At 34.5% G+C, this 19,874-nt stretch overlaps 1 protein-coding gene across 7 annotated transcripts in view; it reads right to left on the bottom strand.

Annotated features, from left to right (window-relative positions):
• LOC149797570 (histone acetyltransferase p300-like) overlaps window positions 1-19,874 on the bottom strand; it is a 71,201-nt gene that overhangs the window by 27,688 nt on the left and 23,639 nt on the right. For 3 of the 7 annotated variants that reach the window (XM_089962464.1, XM_089962467.1, XM_089962465.1), the window contains exons 4-17: window positions 19,632-19,863; window positions 19,128-19,241; window positions 17,823-18,026; window positions 16,468-16,681; window positions 15,908-16,025; window positions 15,067-15,193; window positions 14,362-14,519; window positions 11,212-11,457; window positions 10,561-10,695; window positions 9,713-10,187; window positions 9,161-9,312; window positions 8,457-8,627; window positions 7,153-7,310; window positions 3,475-3,555 (exon numbers count right to left, since the gene is read on the bottom strand). In XM_089962464.1, coding sequence (XP_089818590.1) covers window positions 3,475-3,555; window positions 7,153-7,310; window positions 8,457-8,627; window positions 9,161-9,312; window positions 9,713-10,187; window positions 10,561-10,695; window positions 11,212-11,457; window positions 14,362-14,519; window positions 15,067-15,193; window positions 15,908-16,025; window positions 16,468-16,681; window positions 17,823-18,026; window positions 19,128-19,241; window positions 19,632-19,863 — 2,585 coding nt within the window. The remainder of the gene's footprint in view (window positions 1-3,474; window positions 3,556-7,152; window positions 7,311-8,456; window positions 8,628-9,160; window positions 9,313-9,712; window positions 10,188-10,560; window positions 10,696-11,211; window positions 11,458-14,361; window positions 14,520-15,066; window positions 15,194-15,907; window positions 16,026-16,467; window positions 16,682-17,822; window positions 18,027-19,127; window positions 19,242-19,631; window positions 19,864-19,874) is intronic. The other 4 variants (XM_089962468.1, XM_089962470.1, XM_089962466.1 and 1 more) reach the window with 3 other exon arrangements.

Genomic DNA, 19,874 nt, shown 5'->3' with positions numbered 1-19,874 from the left:
GAAAAAAAATGAAAATCTGAAAACTTGAAATGTTTTTATGGAACATGTATACAGTGACAAAACAAAACACGTCACTAGAATGGTAGACATACATGGTTAATAATGCAAACCACTTCCACATTGAAAGAGGAGTACAAAGAAACTGTGCTACACCCCATTGGCTGAAAAAAATCTGAAATTAATTCCTTTTCCAAAACACTTCTATAATATTTATGTTAGGTACATGAACGTTGAATATGTATTTATCATATATGGAAAAAAAAACAAATCGAGCTCCATATTTACAAAACTACTCAACTTGAGGGCACACTTAAACTCAATTTATCATATTAGATAATAAATAAACTGATATAAATGCAATATATGCATGTGTAGACTTGTATTGGATCCAAAAGGGTCAAGATTTGATAACAGTGTTGATGGGTGGCAGGTCCAGGATCTGTCACCCTCTGAGGGAGCCAGGTCCAACATGCATACAAACAGGTCAGAGTTTCTGAGCTGCTGTGAGGTACATCAAAACATAGTTATATGTATGAGCTTTAATTGATGAAATATGTTATTTTTAAATAATGCAGTTTCCTTTTTTTCCTGATCTGAATAAAATATCCAGTAGTCTTAAATAGTCTTTGCTTTCACAGGCACAGGACTTGAGATTAATGTAACTAAGTCAAATCAACCTTTAATTTTGTGGAACATGGTATAGGGCACTGGACCTGTTGGCTAAATCAGAACTTTAAAAGGGTTTCACACATTTTTCCTGTATCCGAATTATATTCGACCCACAGCCAATTTGTTTTCCAGTGTTTTTTAAATACACAAACATGGTGTTCATCATATTTTGCATCCTTGTTTGGCTTTTTTCTTTTCGATGGTGGTACATTTTCAAAACAATTTTTTATTCCTGCAGCTTTTTGTATTTGCCAATGGATGAGAAACCAAAGTTAAATAAACAAACTCATGACTCGCACTGATCGTCTGTTACGTTTGGTGGTGCAGAACCAAGTGTTGAAGGTCAGTTTGCATTTTAATGTTGCAGTTGGTAATTAATTCAACCTTATGGTACAGGACCAGTCATGCAATATGCATGAACAATTTCTTTTAGCCAGCCATGACCTCAGAAATATCAAGTATCCCCGAACAAGGCTTTAAGCAGATGACTTCTGAATTGTCTCTTTCCAAGTAATAAGGTGAAGCCCCTTTGAATAAGATTTGACTACAGGACTTTGGATTTGGATACTTATGTGGAAGGGTACTCAAATTTAAAAGTGAAATAGTTCTAGCTCACAGTTTTCTGTACATGTACCAGTCAGACAATTATGATCACAACAAAAGCGTTACAGAGCTTCAAGAAACACTGCTTATAATGTACATAATTTTGCATATATATATCTGTTGACATATTACACTTTAATAAACTATTCTGAGACTGCAGAGGAATACTTTTAATTTCCATTTTTTGGGGAAAAGTCCACAGATTTTTTGACAAGTTTATCTCTTGGGTCTGACTGGTAAATCTAAAGGTCCCGGACCTCGGACCACTGCTATTTTCAGGCCCTGAGAGATAAACAGTTTTCAAGTCATTTTCTGAAAATATCAAATACTGTGCAATCCAATTCAAGGATGCCTTAGCATGTTCTTTGGGAAAGGAATTTACTGGCATGATACAGCACTGTTAACACCTAATCAACACAATATACCCAAGAAAAGAGTAATCTGAATTTGAGAATATATGCAAGTTTTAAAGTTTTGTGAATACAGAGCAAGTTTCATTAAAGCAAGCAATTTCTGTCCTCACAACTTCTAATAAGGGTTTCTGAAGAACACAGAATCTCAACTGTACTATCAAATAATATATTTCCCATGATCCCCAACCACAACCTGCAAAAACCTGAATACACAACTTTTACATTGTATTGTAATATGTATGCTACCCCCATCAAGACTGATGCAAAAGTGATACCTAGTTTTATGCCATCTCAAAAGATGTTAGAAAGCTAACAACCCTTTTTAACTCCATTGTTATCATCATTCAAAGGGCCAAATGCACAAAGCTTTTACATTAAAAAAGGATGAAGTTGGTACAGCACAAATTCTTTACAATGCTGCCCATGAGAGCCATAGAGTATCACACCTTACAGTGAGACCACCTTGTAATGATACATTAACAGAATATAAGCTGCAGTATGCCCCAAGCCAAAGGATATCCCAGTCAAGGGGTTACATAATTTGCCTCCTGATGAGGCCCTGATGAATGGGATTTCTTAGTCTTGGTACAAACACAAAGAAAGATTATTTTTCCCACCCATTTTTCCCATTCATAATACTTTTACAATATAGTTAGCAAATTCAACACAGTGTTCATCAGGTACTATTATTGCCTCAATTATTTTTAATGTAGCATCCATTCTTATAATGTGCTATGAATATCTACATAAATATCTACACAACTCTCAGTGGAATCTTGTTATATCTGCCACTCTTCAAAAAGAAAAGAAAAACAACATTTCAAGTGTTATGAGTATAGGACCACAAGCATCTCAAACCGCATGCTATTGTTTGTAAACACCGCATATTAACAGGATTATGCTAATGAGGGCAGTGACGTGACCTGTCAATGCTAAATATACTGTTCTACATAAGAGAAAACGGAAACATATTTGACATTTTTACTGTATTATCATATTTTGTTGATTGATGGTGAGAAAATAATAATTCATATATATATATATATATATATATATATATATATATATATATATATATATATATTTGATAATTTTTAATATTCTTCAGTTCTAATCTGGAACATTCTATGGTCGTCAATGACTTGATACTGGGTGCATAGCTCTAATGAAGAGTATAATTACTATCTATGGAAAATTTAAGTAGTAGTTTCTAGCATGTGGAGACCAAGACAGAGACAACTGGGCTGAGACAACCAGATGGAGATAAGAAAAGGTTAGCAAATCAGCTTGATTTCTGTCACATGGGTGAGAAATAGTTTTATTAACATGTAATAAAATGGGATCCATGAATGAACTCATTCTAACTTGAACTTTGTTACAATGAAGGCCCTTATAGCAAGGGAGCAATCTATAGAGATGTATGGCCTGGTATGTCATCGACTCTTACCCAGTATTCATTTTATGCAGAACAAGAATGTGCAAGCTCATTTAAACTGAAACTTTCTACAAATGTCAAATGTTTTAATTGCTAAGACAATAGCCAGGTTTACTTTTCATCCTTAGTGATACAAAATACTGTTCTGAATAATATTATATCCATGAAGCACTATAATGGCAGAACAAAAATGAAGACAATTCTCACATGGCAGAACAGGAATGAAGAAAATTCTCATAAGTATTATCTTTAATTAATGCACATATTAGCCACATGAATTGGGAATTCCTGATCGACAGAAAATATTCTAACGCCTGTAAAACGTAATCAAGATGAAAATATGGATGTACTTACATGACTGGCTGTGTAGGATCATCCATGAGCTCAACTTCATCCCCTTGGATTTCTTGAAAACACTTCTCACAATACGTGTACCTGTTATACAATGATCAGTGAGTGGTCATGGAGTGGAAGAAATTGGAGTGTTCAGGACATGAATCACAACATACAGTTGGATGGATCATTTATGAAAGATCATGGAGACGGGGGACACAGTATCCCACTAATATGATAATATGCAGCAGCAAGAGGAAGAGGTACAGAAAAACAGAAAAGAAAAAGAAAAACATGAGCTAGCATGTAAATGGGGTGTACACAGATGCCAGCTGAAAGATTGTCGAGGATGATAAGTCGAAAAATGACAAGGATGAAAAACATAAAAAGAACTTACAGTGAATGCAAGCTACTCAAAATAATTATCATAAAACTGTTAATAATGCCTGCTTATCACAAGAATAAAAGAAAAAGAAACCTTATTAATTACAGAAAACACATGAATGAATTTAGAGATACAAGTTCTCCATCATTAAAGATACAATTTGTGTATCACTAACAGTTACCTATAGTCATTTCTTTTTAATCTTACAAAACAAATGCAAGTTTTTGGCATGTTAATTATTCAGATATTCAAAGCAACATTGCAACACTGTGACCAAGATAGCTTACAGGAAGGATAGAAAATAAGGTTATTTTGGCATATATGGTTTCCACATTGTGCTCTTTTACTACCTGTTCCAAAAATTGTTTTATGTTCTCAGACCCTGAATGTTCTCATCAAACTGCAACAGGGTTCATACTGAACTATGAATGATAAATTCAAAGACTTTTCCCAAACTTTCAAAGACCACAAACAGACATTTCCAAGACCTATTTTTGCTAACACTGTGTATACAGGTTATATGAGAAAACAACGAATTCCAAATACTACAATACTGTTTACTGATTAAAGTCAAACTATAATTAATTTCCTAAAATAGCATTATAATGATCTGGAAAATAGGTTAACATTTGTTATTTTTTCAGAAATATGTAACATACGTGTCAGATTTAATTCAAAATAAATTGTTCTCTTAACAGACATCAGCACTGCTTTAAATGCATTATTATATTTGCTTTATTTTCTGGTGCGACTTGTTCTGCAGATTTTTTATTTTGTTGGTGCTTATATCCTACAAACGAAACAAAATTAATTATCATTGCAAGAATTTTAATGAATCTAAATGAAAACAAATAACTTCATGATGTATGAAAGTAATTTTTAATTCGGTTTTACATACTAGTAAGAAACGCTATTTAGACACAAATTACCATTTAAAAAATGGCTTCTGAAAAAGTGAAATAAAATATAGGGGAACAAACAAACGGGGATGTATAGTCAAGACTATAGATACACAAATCAATTCCGGCAATGTGATTTTTTTTAAAAAAATTTTTTATACCACTGAGGAAAAAGGTCGACGGTTGGCAATGAGAAACGGGGACATTCCGTCAACTGGAAACACATTTTTTCATTCTTTTTTTTTATTTGCCTAATCAAATGACTTGACTTCCAACAGTTAAAGCTTCACAGAACACGTTAACGCCATTTCTTTTTTTTTTTTTTTACTCGCAATTCAAGAACAACAACTCTTGCTTAACTCTACTATAGTGTACGCATGCGCACTTTGAAACTGTTTATCCGTGAATTTAATTTATTACAATGGATGTTTCTATATTAAACCAAGGAACATTATTATGTAGAAAAAAAAATTTTGAAAATGATTTTTGTCCCTCAAACGTGTTAAATAAACCGACGGTATAAGTAAATTTAAACGGGCCCTCTTTTGCCATATCTCCCAAATCATCAAACTAAACAATATCTTATTTTATATCCAAAAAGTAATGAGTTACCATTATTTTTCCCAAAACTACCAATAGCTTATACTTCTGCATCTTTGTTCCACTAAATAAACAGTATGTAGTTACTAATTTGCAATTACCTTTGGCATGACTTGTAAGGGCTCCTTCTCCCATATAAGCCAAGTTGATCGTCTTTTTACACAATGTACAAAACGCCTTTCCTTTACATAATTTATCCTTTTGCAGCCATTCCTTGTATTTCTCTTGTTCAAGCCAGATATCATTGAAAGAGCAAAGACCTGGCATTTTTAAACACTGAAGATGTAAATCGACTGAACAAATTTTGAATGCTCGAGCGTAATACTTTCGCGCACTTTCTACGTAGAGTGAATTAGTGTAATGAACATTTTGATTGGCCAAAGCTGATGGACTCGTCCAATCAAATTGAATGATTCATCAAAAGAAAGAAGCCAGGAAGACCAGCTACATCCGAAGCTAACGACCTTAGGCAATTTTATTTCCGACTTCCTTTGATGAAGTGTGTAGCCGTCTTGCTTTGATGAAGAGTGCATGTGGTATTGAAGTCGCCGCCGAGGCCAACTTCGGATGGCCAAACAAAGCCTTTTTTGTTATTGCGGCGGCAATGAAACTGAACGGGTCATCAAAAGAACATAACCACGATAACTAGATTACATCCGAATCTAACAAACTCTGATAATTTTATTTTTGATTCTGTAAAGAAATTACAAATTTTTAGGTTTATTTCAATTTTCGAAGACTTTTAAAGACCTCAGGGTAATATGCTCGATTTTCCCAAACTTTCAAGGCCTTGAAAATGCTACCTCATTTTTCCCAAACTCTCAAAGACCTTCAAAGACCGTACGAACCCTGTGCAATGATCCATGAACAAATAAATGAGCAGATGAAGGAATGAAGGGGGATTGAGTGTGTGTGAGACTTGGATGTTTAAAGTAGCTTTTAACAAATTTTCAGTAATATCACCATGTCTGCAGTGTGGCACTTTATAGTGATGTCAAGCACAGTGGCATCATGATGCAGACATTTAGCAACATGTCCCACCCAGTCACATTATCCAGACACCTGACTAACCAGCCCTAAAACTAACCTCTTAATGCTAAGCACCAAGCAAGACAGCTGCAAGTACCATTTTTTAAGCCTTTAAGATGACTTGGCCAGGGTTCGAACCCACAACCTCCCATCCAAGATGGATGTTCTAACCACTTAGGCCACCAAAGCAGTATGGAATGAAAGTAATAAACGAAATGAATGAGTCCATTCATGCAGAAACCACAATGGTTGGAAGGGAAAGAATGACCAAGATAGGAAAATGTGTTTCACTCACCTGAGCTGGGATGAGGAAAACAATGCAGGAGTTGGAAAGAGTTGAATGGGTGGCAGGGAATGTGGAAGGCATTTTTATTATTTGATATTTTGGCAAATTATTTTATTCACTAAATTAGATATAAAAGAGCTTTGTTAACAGCCTTTCAACAGGATCTCAAACCTTTTATTCTTAGAAGCCCTTATTTATGTATTAATCTAATTGTAGCATAAACAGACTTAAATTTTTATATAAAAAAGTATAAACATTTTCCAAGACATCTGCTCATTTCATCGAATTTACAGTTCAACCTAAAATTTCAAATCCTACATTTGTCATTTCCCTAAATAACATACACCAAACTTCAGGATGTTATAGTTAAAATAAAATCTTTTATGCACAAAAAAAAACCACAACAATTTAACATTTAATTTGACAGTTTATATATACATGCAACTTTTAAGTTCTTAACTTAGTAGTCTATGATATCACAAACGAGTCAAACTGCTCACCTATTCTGATAGCTGTAGTAGACAGTATCCCTGGGGATGGTACAGAGTTGTTTACCATAGCAACACAAGACTTGTGGACTGAAGGTGAATTTCATTCCACAACAGTACCCAAGTGATTGCATCACACCATTTATCTCACCCTCAAATACCTCCGACAGCTGTGCAAAGAAAGTGATAAAAATTTACAGAACCATTCCAATATGAAATTATTTTTATATACACACCTAAAGTGAAAAATCTTATCAGAGAATTTCAATATAAACTGTGCATGTTTGTGTGTGCAGTATGTGCGTGCACGTGTATACTTGTGTATCATATAAACAATGCATTTACTAAGTATGGACATATGCCCATTTCAATTGATGAACTGAGAACTGATGTACAAAAAACTATGTACTTTTAGTGTTTATACAAGGATTCTATTTGCTTATAAAATATCCAATAGATATAATGCAGACCTACCAACCCTGACAAGACCATCTAAGTAAGGCATTAGATTTTTTCTGTAAGTCTGACTAGTTTTCAGTAAGATGTAACAAAATAATATAAACTGCTATTGTAAGGGTGGAAAATGTATTAAAAAGTTTGGTATTCAAAACAGGTAGCAACAGTAAACATTATGTTCAACTGAAAAGTTTGTAAAGTACAAACAGACTTTATTGATCACTAGTACATTTACACAAACTTCAGTTCCAAACCCTACGCAGCTCAATGGCTTGTTGCTCTCTCCACCTGATATAATTCTTTTAAAAAATTCCCCAATTCACGTGATGATGCAATCACATCTCCCACCATGAGACATAATCAAATTGGCACATAATATCCAATAAACATAATTATGTCCCTTCCTGCTTTTATTCACAAGAATTCAAATATTCCTTTTATTCTTCTGTGTCAATTATTAACACAGTTTATGAGGCTTTAATACCCTTTCAGCTTCAACATTCATCACTTGTAAAATTGTAAGGGTTGGCAGGTCTTATAATGTCTCATGTGATAACATGCTTTAAATTCTGAACCAGTCATATTCATACCTGGATCAAACACATGAGAACAAGCAAAGCCATGCATGTACTGAAATTGAAGTTTATATCTCTAACTTAATAGATAATAGTGTTGGTACCCGTGCCTTCTTGAAAGCAGAATTAGCATGTGGAATGAGATGATGAAATATTTGAATTCAAAATATCTAAACATTTCTGAGGTTCTATTCAAATCTGACCATTCGAAGAGACATTTTCTTTTGGTAATGTAACTAACAATTTCACCTTTATTCCAGAAATATGCTCCAAAATCAGATTTACCTTTGTGCAATACTTGTATACTCTTGAAGATTTCTTGTTGTACAACCAAGCATTTTCAAACATTAACCACACATCATCCACATACTGCCATGGATCCTGGTACTGACCAGTGTCTAATTTCTTTTTTATTGTTCCAAGATCTATTGGGGTTTTCACAATATCGAAGTAGTCCTGAAATTTTCATAAATACCTGGGTAACAAAGCAGCCTTTAAAAAGTACTTTATCAATATTCAAAAATTTATCTTTTACCAAGGTTAAGAAATATATTTCTGAGGACTGTTGTCAAACTAGTAATAAGCCATTTGTTAATGAGGAAAAACTGTCATACTGAGATCGTTAAGTTACTATTCATAAATTTATTAAACAACTGTATACATAGCAGACAATGGACTGAGTACAATGCAAATTTTAACAAGCGCATGGCAATTTTCTTTAGCTTACAAGGTTTCTTTGTTCAACTGCAAAACATTTAAATGATAAAACAAATGTAACTGGATATATTACAGAAAAAACACTGGTGAGGGTTTTTCAAGCAATCACATTCCGCCTTGTTTTTTTAAAATTTAAAAACAATTTGTATTAATAAAATGTGGCTTTAAAAAAGAAACTTTAAAAATTCCTAGATTAATGCATGCACTTGGGCAACTTAAAATAAACAACATGTATATATGTATGTGACTGCTATAAAATCAGTATTAATTACACAATCAGAATCATTGAGGCAGCTAACACTAACAGGTATCTGCAACTTGACTGGATCAACTGGTTGTCGAAATGGTATGGATTCAGGATCTTGCTTATAAAGTTTTTCCAAAGTTGGCATTAAAGCTTGGCGAAGCTCATCTGGCTTGAATACTGTAATAAAGAATACAGTTTACACAGAAAAGACACAACATACACATGCAAGATTTTAAAATGATAAGCCTGAGGTAGTAGCTTGTCAACAAGAGGCAAATTAACTTCCACCACAAATGGATTATCTAATAAACTGCTTTTATCAAGGGATACACCTATTCTGCATGTATCCTTCCATTGTATGGAAAGGATGGAAGTAATTACATATGTAAAATGTTAAAACAGATCATTTGATATTCCATGGAATGCCAAGGGAATCCATTAATTACACTAGATACAACATGCAATACATCTTTAGCATTTACAACTTTCTGACTTTAAACAGCTCTCTCTCTCTCTCTCCCACTCCTCATTCCTCCATCACCATCATTCCTACAACAACTTGATGGATTGAACATACTCTTCTTCTGTCTTGGCTTTGGAATGGGTGAAGCTGCAGGGGTACTACTGGATGAGGCATCTAAAGAAGGACTAGCTTTTGGCTCCATCAAGGAATCATTATCATTGTTGACAGAAGCACCCTCAGATTTTGGTGTAAAGAGCTGCGAGTCCGAGTTTGACTCCTCTTTCATTTCTGAGGTACTATCAACCACCTCCATCTTGACCTCAGTCTTAATTTCAGTTTTGATCTCTGGTTTGATATCTATGGAACTGCCTCCTATTGAGGTGGTACTGGAGGCAGATGAGGTTGTGGTGAGAGAGGAATTTGAGGAAGCCATAGTGGTCTGGATGGAGGATGTAGGAATCTGCAGGGCCTGTGTGGAGGTACTAGGTGAAGCCAAAACTTCAGACAAGGTTTGTGGCTGTGTACTGATATCCACTGGTTCAGGCTTCACCTTCATGTCCATGATATTTGACAAAGACTTTTCTGACACCTGAAAATAGACAAAAATGTTAAGATTCCACATTAAGACATACCTTTTCCCAAGTTGTCATTGAAAAGAGATGGACAATAATCACCATATAAGAGTGAAAATTGGTACACAGGCATATAATGCTCCATTCCACAATAATGTTTCTTTTTAAACTCACCTGATTCTTAGATAAAAGAAATATTTCTGTCTTTCCAGTAGCCAAATCATGCTTTTCAAAACTGTTTATTTTCCACTTCACTCTTACCCATTACAATGTTGATTGAATATGGTAAAAACAGATGGAACAAATTCATTTTAAACAATATGACACGATTGACAGTATTTTCAAATAACAAAAAAAAAAGCGAAGAATAAAGAAATAGAAAGAAAGTACCTGTGACTTGTGATTAATGTTGCTCTGATGATTGTTGACCTGTGACTGTTGCTGCTGCAAAGGAGCAGGGGAAACTTGGGGCTGATTTATTGTCTGATGCAACTGCTGCTTTCCCTGATTAGGAATCTGAGACAACTGCAAAATGAGACAATAGTTTTGTGCACCACTAAGGTCAAAACCTGACAAAAAATATGTTGCACAGTACTTGCAACATGTATTAGTAGTGAAGTACTTTTTTTAAGAGTCTCAAAAGAACTTTTCATTTTTATTTATGTAGTTAGACTAAAGTACTCATTGAAATTATATTGTTTGGTGATGATTAGCAAAGAACAACTTTAAATATTGTTGACTTAATGCAACAACAAACATGTCAGTGAAAACTTTCATTAAGTTTATGCGAGGATAGAACTTTGGCATGCTACATAACTGGGGGAAATGACCTCATCCATATAATACCTAAAATTGTCTATATTGTTTGCAGAAAGTTAATTTAAAAATACGGCAAAAGGAGAGAAATCAACAGCTCAGGATACCAAATTTCCCTTATTTTATTATAATGCTGCTTATTGCCATAATTACTCTTCCCCCATCTATATATTAATGGTGGTACTGTTTAATTCAAGTTACCTTGAAACTGTTCTTTGAATTTACCTGAGCAGTTGTCAAAGTGTTGATTTGGGGCCTGGGACTGATGGAAGGTGCCTGTCCTGACATTTGTGACTGGGCTTGAGACTGAAGGGGAAGATGAGTTGTCACTTGATGTTGTGCAGGAGAGGACTGGGGTGGCAGGGGCTGCTGGCTAGGGATCTGTGGGGTTGGCATTCTGGCCTTCAGAGCATCAAACTGCTGCTGAGATTCACGAGATATCATGGGTGGGTTGGTAGGCAAAGTCATCTGCTAATAGAGCAAAGACATGATCCTGGATTATAACCACATATATCATGACCATTTTTAACATTATAACTGCAACCTTAATTTGAAAATAGATGTTATAAAATCTAGATAATAAATGCACACATGAAGATAAGCATATATGGAAAGAAAGTATGCAAGTCTTCTGGTATTTGTTTTACACCAAATCAATTTATCCTTTTAAAAATGTATACCAAATTTCACTTGTCTACCTTGCATGACTGTTTCAAAATCTGCTCACAAAGTAAAAAGAAAACATTTTGTTTAAAAAACTAAGTCCAAAAATTTCAACAAGAGGTCCATGTGGCTCTGAGAATACTCACCTACTTGACCTCTGCCTAAATAGTGTCAGTATGTTTTCTGTACAGATTTTCTTCCAAATGTTGATCACTACACACATTATGAAAACAAAGCTTTTAAGGTTTTTGAAGATTTTATACCTTCTTCCATGTTTGATGACACATCGATATGATTTCTCTTCCATCAAAAAAATATCTATGCCGGGATATTGGTCAAATTCTGTTAACCTGATTTTTAGATAAAGCTGCAAAAAATTTTTATATTTCGTAAATGTGGACATATTTGATTGTGGATCTGCATAATTGTGAAAGGCCTTCAAGATAGAATACTTTGTCAAATCTTGTAAAATTCCCATCAACAAGTTTTTAAGTTCCTGACAGTTTTTATATTTTTAGCAACTGCAGTAATATCTGATGGCAGATTGCATCTTTGTGCAAATTTAAATGCCCTTCATGCCAAGATGTTCTGTTAAATTTGACCAAAATCAGCTGTTTTTGAGAAGTCATTAAAAGATTCGTCAGTTTTTAGCAATGGCAGACATATCTGATTGAAGATATGGGTAATCTGTACAAAACTGAAAACCCATCTCTGCAAGGATGCTTTCTATCAAAATTGATTAAATTCTAAAGAAATCTTTTTTTCCTCTACTTTTATTTCCTTCAGCCATATTTGGCATCATCTGAACAAAACTCAACAACCTTGCTTTCTGTCAAATTTGGTTACCGAGAAGTCATTTTAAGGTTTGTATTTTTAGTAATGATGGCCATACGGGATTACATGTCATGATCATTTGAATAACTTTCAAAGACCTGAGCCGGGACACTTTATTGTCAACCTTTGTCAACCTTTGATTAAATTCTGCTGAACAGTTTTTGTGAAGTTGTGTAAAGGTTTTCCAATATTAATAGAGGTAGTCATACTGGATGAAAGACATGCAACATGTCAACAAATTCCAAATACCTTCATGCCAAGATGATCAAATTCTGTTGAGCAATTTATTAAAAATTGTTTAAAGGTCTTTCAATTTTTAGAATGATGTTTTTGCATGCACTGAAAAATCTAAAAGTCCTTGGTAACAGAATGCTTTAAAAACTGTTCATGTACTTTTATTGACAAATGACAATTGTGAACTCACAGGCAAAATTTATAAGGGAAATAACTCCTACTGAAATTTACCATAAAGCGATTTGTTGACCATACTATTTACAAATTTTCATAGCAATCCATAAAAAAATGCTGGACAATTTGCATAATGGAATTGTGTGCCAGAAAGAAGGATGGACAGTCATAACGATTATTATATACAGTGTGACTATGCTGTAGCATGCTTGGTAAAAAAATGAATTTGATTAACACCATCATGGTGTGGCTCCTGAAATTTCTTATATAAATCTATCTTTCTTGAACATGAACATTATTTTTTTTATTTTTTATATTTTTCTTCAACGTACAAGAAATAACGTGCAAAAAAGTTTATCATCATTTTGGGGAATAGATCACATATGAATTCTAAAAAGAATGGCGTAACTTCTGGTATGGCTTCTGAAATTTTATTTACAAATCATTTTTCCAACACAAAAAAATTTCTTCTTAAGGGTACGAAAAATAACAAAAAACAGTTTATTCAGAGATCATGCTGGGCTTTGCCAATGTCGCAAATTGTAATTTTTTCCCCTTGTTGGCGACAAAATACACCATCTTGGGTTTGGAGTGGAGAAATTCAGAGGCACCATGAAAGGAAGGCACTAACTTGATATAAAATGCACTGGAATTTATATAATCTTTGTTCATATTGACAAAGCATCTTAAGCAAGCACTGTTATATCACATCCTACTTATGCTGACATCTGGCTCAGTATTGACTATGCTGTAATGCACACCTATAGTCAAGCTACCCGACCAGCTACAACTGACCAAGCTTTGAAAGCAGGAACATTAACTGCTACAATCTACCAAATGACGGCCAACTGCCCCCTTTTTTAAAATGTACCAAGAAAAACAGTTTTGCTGTGAACTTAAAAGAAAACTGATCATTCTGTATAAATACTAAGCAAATGAAGAAAAAAATCTGTCTCGATCACTGTTCTATTATTTGATGATGTTGCCACAATAAAAAAAAATGGGCATTTGTTTGTCCTCCAAAGCTGTCCTTTAGCGGTGACATCAATAACACAGCACATATCAGAAAAGGAAGCCAACTACAACCTTCAATATAAACAAAGAACCTTTCAAAGGAAGTCAGCACCAAGCTTAAATAAAAGCAATAGAATCTAATGGATTGTTGCATCTTCCAAAGTCACTGAACATATTTTTTTAAAATTGCAATAATGGCCTGAAAATCCACTCTGGTCTTTAAATTGTGACCATAATAGTATAAAATATTTCATGGCCACAAGTCCAATATTTTATTAATCTATTGTACTAAAATGGATTATGGATGAACAGAGAAGTAAAGCAACATGTCACCTTTTGCTATCTCACAGAACGCATAAAAATGATCACATTTTTCTTATGCAACGAAATTAACAAGGTGATGTCCTCATAAAATTCCTTGGTATGTCTTTCCAAAACTAACAATGTAATACTTACTGGATTTGGTGGAGGTGGTGTTGTTCTTGGCATGGGTGGCTGCATCGGCATTCTAACAGCAGTATTTCCCAACTGGGTTGGCTGTGACAGGCTATACATGGCATCATTTACAGAGTTCATCTGACCCAACTGTGGTTGAGCAGCTGGAATTGGGCCATCTGCAAAACAACAGTAAATATGAAGCTTAAAGGATGCCAATAAACATACTTAACTTTAATCAACTTTAAAAATCAACTCTTTTTGTCTCTTTTATGTTGTACCAGAAATAATGAATACACATAATGGAGTAATCCTCAACAATTCGTAACAATAATCAATTTTTTAAAATAATGGTTCAAAGTTCCGAGTTCTTTGATACTTCCAGTCATAATACAATCATTTCTGCATTAAGTTTTAAGGTTATTCTAAACATGACATTTTCATTGGTATTCAAATTTCATGAATGAGCAAGGCATCATATGGTTTTGTAAGATAAAGATTTTACTCAAAAATGTCCTTAAGTTTACTCCAAGTTACATTTTCTAAGTGAAGGCTGTAATGAGCCAAGTTTAGAAAGCAAGCTGCAATACAAATACCTCATAACCAATACTTAAAACTGGTTTAAATAAGGAATCACTGGTTTTCAAAGCTCTGTTTAGATGATCCCCAATTAGCCAGTGAAGATGCAGCATTTTGACACCAGTGCACATATATGTGCTCACTTACTGTGAATTGGGGGTCTAATTTGTTGCTGACCAGGCATCTGCTTACTGTTAATTCGAGCCATTCTTTTCTCTTCCAACTCTTTTTGGATTTTGTAAATTTTCTCCGCCAGGAAATGGTAGTACTCTTCCTGCAAATCAAAACTCGAGATATTAAACAATGAAGAATTGTTTTAAAAAGTCATTGCCAAAACTGGATAATGTTTTTAAATTGCTTCCATTTAACAATGGCAAGGAAAACAAAAAGTGAAATAATGTTCAAGAAACAATATACTGAACCTCTTCTTTTATGTGAGAAAAGATTTAATTATCTGAAGGAAAAAACAGACAGATTCTGTGAATGTTGCTCTGAAATTTCCTGCATGTGTGTTACCAAAAAAACAGTAGTTAACTGATGTTATTCCATACAAGTTTTACTTTTTTAGAGAGATGTTATTTATTGGAATTTGAATCAAACTGGAAAACATGTAATGAAGTTTAATATCAAGTACAATCAAGATACAGTAGCTCTGACCATCATAAGAACCAAATTAGCCAGTTCTATATATATACATATATGTTCATTGGTCTGTATAGGTTTATTGCCATGTCAGCACAATTTTGGCTACATTTTGGCTGTAAAAAACCAACTTCCAAACATGCAATTGTCTTATCAAGGGAAACTGAAGAAAAAATTTATATTTTCTTTTCTATTTGGGAAAAGGAATTAAAAGTTTAACACAGCAACTTTCAGTCCAGAGTGTTTTTTGCTAAACCCGAGAACATATTTGTCATGCTTGGTCTGCAGCAGATCCAAAATTCAAGTTAAGGTAAGTAAACAGCATCTCTCCCATAAAACGACATACCCTGCTATTGGCTGTTTCATACATATCCCCTTCCACTTTTCTGGCATAGGCGACTAGATTGTTCATCCTTCTGTCTTTCAAGGCAGCAGGATCAGGAGTGGGGAAAATTGCTTGAACTCTGAAGAGAATGCAAGTAATGATATAATAATCAAATTTTAAATAAAGGCACAAAAGTGATTTGAATAAGACATAAGTTGAGCTGATAAAATCTCTTTTAGCAATATTATAATTTTCTGCATATCAATATTTGATGAAGGTCAAAATCCTCTTTACTTCTTAACATATTCAAATTAAAAGTTACTAAATAAAGCAATAAATTACAGTAATATATTCTGTCATAAATTAAACTGAGCTGTTCAGCATCAAAATACTGGTGCCAACTATTAAAGAATCCAAGGGGTCAAAATGAAACAAGAATTTTTTTAATATTTCCTTTGAAAATTCATTCCATAATTTAATCTGGGGTGCCATTTATTTTGAAACCAACTTTTTATAATGCACCACACCTCCAAATTATTGTTTATAACAAAATACATTTAAAAAACCCAAAATATATTTACAATTTATAAACAAGATGATTTCTGAGATCCTGAGTAACACTTTGATGCCATTCCTTGGTGCCACGATTTGTTTGGGCCATGATTTGAAGGTTTTCCCCTCCAGGAATAGTTCCTCCACCAGCCCCTCCTAGACCTTGTGATAACAAAGCATTTATGCTCATCATGGATTGGGGAGTCTGGGTGCTCTGAGGAGTTGGGTTCATGCCATGGGGCACTGAAAATATAACAATTTGTAGTTAAGGCTAAGCAAAAACTAAACATGCAAATCTTGAAAAATCCAGGTCAACAAGATCTATTTTCAAATGTGCAAGATGCAACAGAAAACTCTAAATGAAAATGATGTTAAAATCTTCATAACCTGTTCCCTCACTGAATGAAAAAGGAGAAATTTTTCACATCTTTAACACCTTCAGTCTTATGCCATATCAATTTCGGAAGTGTGGATCAGTAAAAATGTATGAAGTTTGACATTTTAAGTTCCATTAATACTGGCCGCCATGCATAGCCTATCGTGTGCTGAAAAATGGTGTTAAACCCCACAACAACAACAACAACATTTTAAGTTAACCCGTTACCTCATATAAGCACCTTTGGATGCCTCTACCCCATTCTCATAGAACTGCCTTTGGACACCTACATCATTCTCATGGAAGCGTGTTTGGACGCCCCCTGTAAACATCAGCCTTCTGAGCTGGTTTTTACAGTGCAACCTTCGTGGAAAATCCCCCATTAGATACTACATCCATTGATGTGAATGACCATTACATCAGATTACATGGGTGCTGTTTAAGCTCTAGTCATAACCTGCTATTTAAAGTACCTGGGTCAGATTCTCCACTCTCTAAAATGGAGGCTGCAGATTTTGTTCAGTACTTTCTGGACTTTGCACAATTAAAATCACCACTATGAAAGGTCAATAACCTAGGTAAAGGCTCTGTTATTGATATAGGCAACACTGAGTTTGTATAATTTATCGTCGGTGTAGACAAAGAGTATGTGAAATGGCAGCTATGGTTGGACACGGCTTCACTGGATGGACAGTGAACAAGTTCTCTCAAGATTTTGATGTACATAAAAAATTCTTCTGTGAAAAATATTTATACAGCTATAATGATTAGATTTTGCTCTAACATAAACTACACTGCTGTAACAGTTAACAGGAAGGTCTATGTGTATATAGTCAAATTGGTAACCGGTGTTTTATTTTATAGCTAACTGTACTGTACAACTTTGGTACATGTATATCAACTGCCTACAAAGCCATACACTATGAGGTAATAACTAAAAGGTTTAATTTATACCAATACAAAATTTTAGTACTAAAATGTCAAGAAATATACACAGCCAAAACTCACTCTGAGCAACTTGTGTTTGAGGCCTGATACTAGGGACATCACTTGGATGACTGGTGGTTGGTTGGTTTCCTTTGTATGGTAAACCTAAAGCTGCATATGCCCTTTGCAGCTCATTCACTGCCGGTGGTGCATTTAACTGGTTACCGGGAAGATTAGGATTGCCAGGAGCTGCCACTCCTCCTGGTGTAGGACCTGGCACACCACCTGAAATTAGGATCTGACACTTTAACAAACCTACCAATCTTTCTCAAGCACATGTCTAGTTTTTGTATTTTCAGAAATGAACAGTGTATTGCTGTATCTTTAACATTTTTTAATATATAAAAAATACCCAACAGGAGAACTAGGCCAAATTACCAGTCAAAGTTCAACTAAAAAACACTATTTCCAATTACTTGGGGATATAAAATGATCTGGATCACAGGTAATATTGACACTACGTGTAACAGTCATAGCTTGGATTATTAATGTATGATTGAGGACATTTTTTCAGTTATGATTAATCATTTCCCATCATTCAAACAATGGAAGCGCTACTGTTCACTAAATGTATTAAACTGAACATTGTGTCTACGCTAAAAAATTAAAAACATTATGTTTTCAACAACTTCAAGCATAAGCATCTAGCAACATTGCATTCTTACTTTACTTAAAAGTTATAAAAAAGCACCATGAATGACACATTATATACATGCCCCCTGCTAATTTTCTTTATGTAGGTGACTGAATGTTTTGCACACTAGTTTTTCTTTTTTTCAATCCCTGACCTTGGCCTTTGAACTTTCAATAATTTCCCTATCAAAAAGCCAAATTTGTTCCAGGTTGGTGCTGCAAATCAATGTCCTTGTGTGTGAAATTATTTTTCTTCATTCAGTTACATTGCCAATGACCTTAAGCCAAATAATCAAAGGCTTCTTCCTTACCCAAACTGCAAGTCATCCACAATGTTTGGTTGAAATATTGGACGATATTTTTGTGCAGAAACCAATTTTTACTTTCAGTCGCGGTGATCTTGATCTTTTACCTTTTGACTTGTTATACTTTCAATCAGTGACTTTGACATATGACCTTTTGATCCCAAAATCAGGAGGATTCTTCCTTACCCAGCACACAAACCATCCAGAAAATCTAGTAAATGTAGATGGTGGACAACTCAAGTTGTTGTGCTGAAATCAATTTCATAATGGCCATACAAAATCTTAACATTATATGCTATGCCTCATGGTGGGCATGTATAAAAAAAATCCAGAAATGTATGATTATAAAATGAAAATACCAAGCCTGCAAAGTGAAGCTAAGACTTACCTGGATGTTTCTGTCTGTCAGAAGCATGTTTTAATGGCAGGCACACAGGACAGTCCTGTCGAGTACAGTTCTTCCAGTGTGTTATGATTTGTCTCGAAGATGCACAATGAGCCACTAGACAACACAAGATAAAGGAATAATGATTATGTTGTTTAAAAAGGTACCTCAGAGGTATCATCTCCTTTTATTATTATTTCAAACCTTTTTTGTGGGCTATCTCAAAATAAATTGCCAAGTGAATCATTTATTGGAATCAGAAATATTCAACAAATTACGTATCTTCAAAATTATTTAGCTGTTACTTTTCCTTACAGTATAATAAAAAAAGATTTAACTTATTCAAGTACACAAACTAATCAATTCCATTTAACTCTTTCATACAAACAAAAACATTCACACTACTTGAAGAAAAATACACAACAGTGAGAGCAGTCCCCTTAGTTTAACTATTTTAAGCAGCATACTGCAATATTAAAGAGTCTTTACTAGACAGCATCAAGTTACCTTGGCAGGATTTGCCAGCATTACAGGTGGTCATGTGGTTCAGCACATTTTTCATAGTGCGACAGTGTGGCAACCCACATGCCTCCCCATTGTTTTGTTCGCGCCTCTGACACTTGTGTGCATGAAGCAGCAGCACTAACTGTTGCTGGATGAGCTTTCGTTTTTCTGGGTCAGCAGTTGGCGGCTGCTGTCCTGTCCCTGGAACACCACCATGCTGACCAGGCTGCTGAGCCTTTTTGAAAA

This window comes from Sinohyriopsis cumingii, chromosome 6, assembly GCF_028554795.1.
Source record: "Sinohyriopsis cumingii isolate HCF-2022 chromosome 6, ASM2855479v2, whole genome shotgun sequence".
NCBI lineage: Eukaryota > Metazoa > Mollusca > Bivalvia > Unionida > Unionidae > Sinohyriopsis > Sinohyriopsis cumingii.
The sequence above is the reverse complement of the archived record's forward strand: the minus strand, read 5'-3'. Positions and strand labels throughout refer to the sequence as shown.